This window comes from Seriola aureovittata, chromosome 23 (assembly GCF_021018895.1).
Source record: "Seriola aureovittata isolate HTS-2021-v1 ecotype China chromosome 23, ASM2101889v1, whole genome shotgun sequence".
Classification (NCBI taxonomy): domain Eukaryota; kingdom Metazoa; phylum Chordata; class Actinopteri; order Carangiformes; family Carangidae; genus Seriola; species Seriola aureovittata.
This window is the reverse complement of record NC_079386.1, coordinates 19,100,141-19,107,491: the sequence shown is the minus strand read 5'-3', so window position 1 is coordinate 19,107,491 and position 7,351 is coordinate 19,100,141. Positions and strand designations below refer to the sequence as shown.

Genomic DNA, 7,351 nt, shown 5'->3' with positions numbered 1-7,351 from the left:
TGCACACACATTCAGTGTGAAGAAGAGCGTGAAGATGATGCGTTCACTGACCGTCAGACTAACTGATGGACGTGAGGGAAGCTGCTCTTTTGTTTCTGTCTTGAATTATTCTGAGACAGTTTATTTAATGAAGCGACTGATTGATCACGATTCATGAAATATTGATTTTACACCTTGACAGAAACAAGCTGCTTCTTCCTGTAGATGACAGAGGTGTGGTTGACAGGAAGTGAGATGGGGGGGGGTTTGTCCCTCTGTGTGTGTTACCTGCTTCAACCACTGGACTGTGGTCAGGACGTGACATCATGAAGCTGCACGCCGTCCTCCAGCAGGAAGTGAGCTCAGCTCTCTGGTTGTTGGTTCAGAAACAACCCAGAGACTGAACACGAGAGAAAACATCTGATTGAGTGTCTGTGTATGAAATCAACCGTTTCAGATTTGCTGAATATTGATTGATGAATAAATGTAAAGATCAAGCAGAGGCAGAGCTCAGCTCACAGAGCGACAGGACAGATCACAGAGTTCATGTAGTGCGGTCCAGTCACACACAGCCGTTACAACTGAGGCTCATCTGAAGGAACTTGGATGTAAAAGTGCACGGTGAACATCGGAGGTCAGACTCTGACCACATGTGAAGGCTTCTTCTCTCCACTTGGGTTCTTGCAGATCGTATCACCAGGCCCGTTTCATCAGGAAGCTCTGCACCTGAGGAACCCAAGAGTCCCAGAATACTTGGGTAAATCAAGCAGCTGAGGAGATTTAAGGCCTCGCTCAGAGCTCTTCTAGTGTTTGTCCCACAGCTGTTTACTGTGTGTATGTGCTGTACAGAGTGTGTTTAAAGTAGCTGTAGTAAGTGTAGTTACATCCCTGGGCCAGTTGGTGGAGCCATGGCACAAAGGAGAAGAAGAAGAAGACACAGCCTCACCTGTTCTGGTACTGGTTGTAAACCACTGTGCTGTCACATGATCCGCTGTGTCACGTCTTCATGTTAACCCTGCTGACCCCAACGACCCTGATGAAGCTGTCGGACACGAGCAGAATCACAGCAGCAGAGAAGGACAACACTCGAGTCAAGTACAAGTACTTCACAGCTGTGCTAAAGTGGCCACTTGGTACTTGGTACTACTGCGGTCTGGTGTATATGTGTGTACATATATATACTGTTGTCTTCAGATTATAATCTTCTTCTAACAGAATGATAAAAGTATGTCTGTATATCCTCAGCCTCAGCAGCTGGTGCAGGCTGAACTTTCCCGCTCTTTTATTTTGGTTTATCACAAAATCATTTACACTGAAAATCAGGAAACTGCACTTTCATATTAACAAGCTCCTAATTTCCATCCAGCCCCGACACAGAAGAAGCAAAGTCACAACACAACATGCTTTTCTTCAAAATAAAGTTCTGCTCTCTGAAAGAAAACTTGCTGGTCTGACGCCCGGACGCTTGTTTACCAAAGGAAGTGAAGAACTGACTCAACAAAAGACTCGACATTATGTCCACATCCAATTTACATTCATTTCCATAATTATCATTGTTATTTATGCTTTTTATTTCATTCATTCTTTGGTTTATATATTTCCACTTTTCCCGCAGCCTGGTTCTCCATCAGAGTGATTGTGATTGTCTGTGTTCTGGTGCATCAGTCTCCAGCCGGTTCTTGGTGTCGGCACAGTCTGGACCACGTATTGATCTGTGATCTGCACATTTCCCTCCAAAAGTCCCGAGTGCAAAACAAGACAGGATGGAGGGATTACACACCCCAGCACCTGACACACAACACAAGGTGTAGAATCCCACAGAGGCTCCAGAAAACACCTGTGCTTTGTTTCCATGAGGTCACATAGTCTCCTGCATGGCCGCTGAACTTTCACTTGCTTACCTTTAATTTCAGGTGTAACCAAGCAACCAACTGGATTTTTCCAGATAAATTCTCTCCATTTCTGTGAGTGTGTGGCGTTCTGGTGTTTTCTCCACATATCACACCACATCTTCTCTGGGATCTCTCCATTCAGCTCTTTCCCATTCAGCCTTAACATATAGTGCTGCCTCCTCAAGCATAAATACACAACCCTGGGGATAGTTTTACTGCTGCTCGTACAAATACCTTCATGACAGAGTGCATTGTGGGATTTGTTGAATATAATAGTCCCTTATTTGTAAATATCTAAATAAGTCCTGATTTGTTAGTTCATGTGAAATGTTCTCATTTGAGTAATGATGCATATGGCTGTAAACCCCCCCCCCCCCCCCTTCAGATCTGAAGTCAGACCCTCCTGGTTTCAGTTCCTCATGGAAAGGATCCATTTCAACAGTCCACGTTTCTTTCTTGTACACAAACACGTGTGAAAGCGGCGCCCTGAAGTTTGCTGACGGTTCATATAATAATAGTCCTGCAGTGTCCGAGGTCACCGGCTGGTGTAAGGCGTCCTTCTTGGACATAAACGTCTCCAAGACAAAGGAGACGATTAGAAAAGGTGACGCAATTTGAAATGTGTTATGGAGGAAGGTTCACCAGTGTCTGCAGATTGATTCAGAACATGCTGAGTCCAAAACGTTACTGTAAGTGACTGTTACTGTCCTCATTAATGAGGAGCCTGTTGCTTTTTACCTCACTCCTCTGCAGTCGCTGTATATTCTGCATGTGGTGGTTTTATCTTTTGATCTGAGCCAGATGTTTGACTCTTCCTTCAGACGAAGCCTGGCCACTGGTCATCGTTCTTATTATCATTATTGTTCCTTTTAGTTTGAAGGTGTTGGTTTTTGTGGTTGTTTTCTTATTTTGCGGTTTCTGTGTGATTTTAATCTGCATTGTTCTGCATTATGACGAGGTGTGGACCCCAGGAGGACGAGCTGGACCGTGTGGCTGATGAGATCCAGATACATGAATGAATGAATGAATGAATGAATGAATGTGGATCGTAGTTTCAGTTCAGATGTGAACTCTGAACTCTGACACTTCAGACTGAAGAGAACTGCAGCACTCACACTTCCCAACACCTCTCTCTGTTTTCACCACTTCCTCATTCAGGCTGAAGCAGTGGGGGAGGGGCTGCAGAGAACAGCTGGAAATGTTCCACCATCTTGTTTGTGTCTTGTGACAGGGAGAGACTCACGGTGTTTAACCTGCTCAGATACAGTCACAGTCAGAGAGGGGTGGGCTTGTGACTGATCAGAAACAACATGGAAGCAACATATTGATTATAGCAAAGAAAAAACATCCAAGTCAAAAGCAATTGTGTACAAATCCAGGGATATATGAAGTTACAGGCTTTGTATTGAATCTACTGCTCACTTCTACTTCCTGTATAACGTACTGTGTGGAAGTAAAACAAGTCTCAGCACAAACACCAGCCATATATCTTTAATAAGGCCGGTTACTGTGATCACACGGATCCACTGTTTCTAATGATTTCCTTTATTATAATAAAATAATAATTCAAAGTCACTCCAGATCAAATGAGGCCTGAGAGGAGAGTTCACTGGACAGAAAGATAAAGAACAAGGGATCACACAGCCTCCGTGATCAGCTTCTTCATCACCATCATCATCATCGTCATTATAACCTCACACACTTTTCTTTCTGTTATTTGTGTGTTTGTTGTTTGTGTCAGTTTCTATGTTTCAGTCAGAGACTAACCTTTCTGTTGGTCTACAAGTTAATGTTAATAAAGTTTCATTTAAACTCTGATTTATTAACATTATAAAAACAAAACATCTTTCATTCATTATGTTTTTACACTTTTTATTTTCTTCTTTGTGTCATAAAAGCTGGTCAGAGTTCAGACAGACAGAGTTTCATATCACATGTAGCATGAGACTTTACTGGTGTTTAAGGAAGTTTCACTTCAACATTTAAACCTTCCAGTCGAGGCCAAAGAGGAAATATGGGTTTGACATGAAGCAGCGAGGAGAGGAAGAGCTGGAGCTGCAGAGTCCCGACTGAGAACAGCTGCTACTGGCTTCCTGCTGCAGCGTGAGAGCTGGAGCTCAGCCAGGGTTGGTGGTTGGTGGTTTGAAGGTCGTGTAAAGGTCGTTATTTCTCTGTGACATCACCGACTCCCTCTCTCCGACTCTGTCTCAGATCATTAAAAACAAGATGATTTTTATTTGTGCTCCTGTTTTCAGTGGGTTACATGAACGTATATGTGCATACGTCCACTCAGCTGCACTGCCAGTAACTGGAAATAAAAACATGTCTCCTTTTGATTTGACGAGAGACTGAGTCGGACCTGAAGGAACCCGGTCCTCCGTGTGTTCGGACTGAAGACCAGTTTCCTATAAAACACTGAGGAGGGAAACAGTGTTTGTGTCTCCGAGCGTCGGAGAGGAAGAAGCTTGTAACAGACGCTGTGAGGTGAGCAGGGTCACGGACAGAGGAGGGCGTGCACGTTCACTTCCTGCAGCTCTTCTTGTGGATCATGTGACCTGGTGATCAGCAGGAGGGAAATGAAGCTGAGGACGTTCAGCTTTGACGTGGCTCTTTAACCTCTGCTGCAGCTCAACCAGCAAACCACATTAACCTGCTGTTCACACAGTCGTTCATCACAACACAGCACTGAACGGGCTCATTCTGCATCATCAACACCTTCACTATTTTTATTATACGACTGTTTGGAATTAGTGTCTGTGTAGAAACAGTGCAGGAGTTTCTGAGCTCTGCAGAGACTCCTGCACATTTCATCCAGGCTGCACTGACTTTGCTGGAGACTGAGTCACGGGGAAAGCAAAAGAACTGTGAAAGCACCTGCCAGAAAAGGCACTTGAACTTTAGAAATCAGGAACAGGATATAAAAGATATCCAAAGATTTGAGAGTCAGTCAGGCGTGTTCAAACTCTGATAAAGAAGTGGAAAACTGGGGTTCTGTTGACACCGAGCCACGGTCAGGTAGACTGCCAGGAAACTTGTCTGGGACGTGGTTGTTCGGTGAGTCGGTGGATGCCGTTGAGTTTATAAGGTGAGGATTGGACTTCACACAGTGCAGACATACGCTGGGTTTGTTCTCACTTCTGGAGACAATGAGAGAGAGAAACATCACATCTGCTCCGCCCTCTAAATGTGTAGAAAGGCGTCATTCTTTCTCCTCACAGCTCACACTGAGAGAAAACTTTAAACTGTTGCCTGAACCATAAAGTTTCTAGATTAAAGTTTGTCTGTGTGAATCTCAATTTAGAATAATCCGACCCGTCTGGACCGATGACGTCTCAGTGTCTCTGTGTGCTGGTGTCTGTCTCTGAAGCTTAGCGCTCGTCTCTTCACTAATAAAAACAACCCAGTGTCTTTAGATGAATAAAACTATGATTGAAAACACCATTCCCAGGATTCTTGGTAGAAGCTGCTCTAACAGCTTCTTCTTTAGTAGCTTCCTCTCATTTCCACATTTTGGGCAGAAATATAAAAGTCTGTGTGATTGCAGATGTCACAGTTTCCAGGTGGATGTTGTCCAATGAGATGTAAGGATGAATCCAGTTTGCTGTGACCTAATCTTAATCTACTAATCAAGCTCTACTTCTCCCACAGTCTTTTCCTCTCCAGCCTCCTGCTGGATCTGAATCACATCTCTTCCTTTTACATCTTCATCCCATCATTTCTGCCACTGCTCCTTGATTTTGTGCCAAATAAACGATTCAGTTTGTGTTTTACTGACTGGTGCAGGCAGCTCTGTTTGCTCTGCTTTTAACCCACGTTCAGATAATTGATCCGCTGTTTCATTCCCTATCGTTCCTATATGAGCTGGTATCCACAAAAACTTCACTGGTTTTCCCAAACTAATGATTCTATATAAGAAGTGAAATATTTCATGAAGAATATCTGGTTTACATGTTGAAGAAGTCAGTTTTAAATGAGCAGAAAGACGTCAAACTGTCTATGAATGAGCACAAAGTTCAACACGTGTAGAAAAATAAAGTGAATAATAACTTCCTCTTCAGCTTCAGCAGCGACAGCACTCTGCACAAGGAAGGAAACTTTCAAATTGATTGGAGAATAAAGTGAAAGGAAATTTGAGAAGAATCTGCTGCAGATGAAGACCATGTGATACGATTAGAAAGCCTCAAAATAACAACTAAATAGACGTCAGGGCAGAATTGCTGCAGGATTAATAGAACCAAATTTACTGATCAACATGTGACCACACTGATCAATACTGATCAATAGTGAGTCTGCAGACTGTGACAGTCAGTAGGACTCATAGTGAAGAAGAAGTTGACAGAGCGTCCTCCTGTCTTCATCCATCGTCCATCAGCTGCTTCGCCTCCATTTTCTCTCTGGTCCAAAGTCAGGATCAATGATCAAAGATCAATCAACAGGCCAATCAGACTGATCGATCAACAGATCAATCAGACTGATCGATCAGACCAATCAAACGGATTAATCAACAGACCAATCAGACTGATTGATCAGCCATCAGAGGAGTTGGATCAGTGGAGCTGCTTCTGTTCCTGAAGTCGACTGTTTCATCTTTGACCTGAGTTCTCTCTGTGGAGGAGACAGAAGACAGTGAGATAAAGACAAACAACCAGAGACAAACAACCAGAGACAAACAACTAGAGAAAAACGACTGGAGACAAACAACCAAAGACAAAAAACCAGAGACAAACAACCAAAGACAAAAAACCAGAGACAAAAAACTAGAGACAAACAACCAAAGACAAAAAACCAGAGACAAACAACCAAAGACAAACAACCAGAGACAAACAACTTACCCGAGACAAACAACCAACCAGAGACAAACAACCAGAGACAAACAACCGGAGACAAACAACCAGAGACAAACAACTAGAGACAAACAACCAACCAGAGACAAACAACCAAAAACAAAAAACCAAAGACAAAAAACTGGAGACAAACAACCAGAGACAAACAACCGGAGACAAACAACCAAAGACAAACAACCGGAGACAAAAAACCAAAGACAAACAACCAGAGACAAAAAACTAGAGACAACCAACCAGAGACAAAGAACCAGAGACAAACAACCAACCAGAGACAAACACGCAGAGACAAACAACCAACCAGAGACAAACAACCAGAGACAAACAACCAGAGACAAACAACCAACCAGAGACAAACAACTAGAGACAAACAACCAGAGACAAACAACTAGAGACAAACAACTACAGACAAACAACCAGAGACAAACAACTACAGACAAACAACCAGAGACAAACAACCAACCAAAGAAAAACAACCAGATACAAACAACCGGAGACAAACAACGAGAGACAAACAACCAACCAGAGACAAACAACCAGGGACCAACAACTAGAGACAAACAACCAGAGACAAAAAACCAGAGAGAAAAAAAACAGAGACAAACAACCAACCAGTGACAAACAACCAGAGACAAACAA

The 7,351-nt window shown here is 43.1% G+C and overlaps 1 protein-coding gene across 1 annotated transcript in view; it reads right to left on the bottom strand.

The window, feature by feature from the left end:
• Nucleotides 1-3,672: 3,672 nt before the first annotated feature.
• The window catches only part of LOC130164271 (uncharacterized), a 43,853-nt gene continuing 40,174 nt past the window's right edge, over nt 3,673-7,351 (bottom strand). Inside the window, exon 12 of the mRNA XM_056368898.1 lies at nt 3,673-6,476. Coding sequence (XP_056224873.1) covers nt 6,385-6,476 — 92 coding nt within the window. The 3' untranslated portion in view covers nt 3,673-6,384. The remainder of the gene's footprint in view (nt 6,477-7,351) is intronic.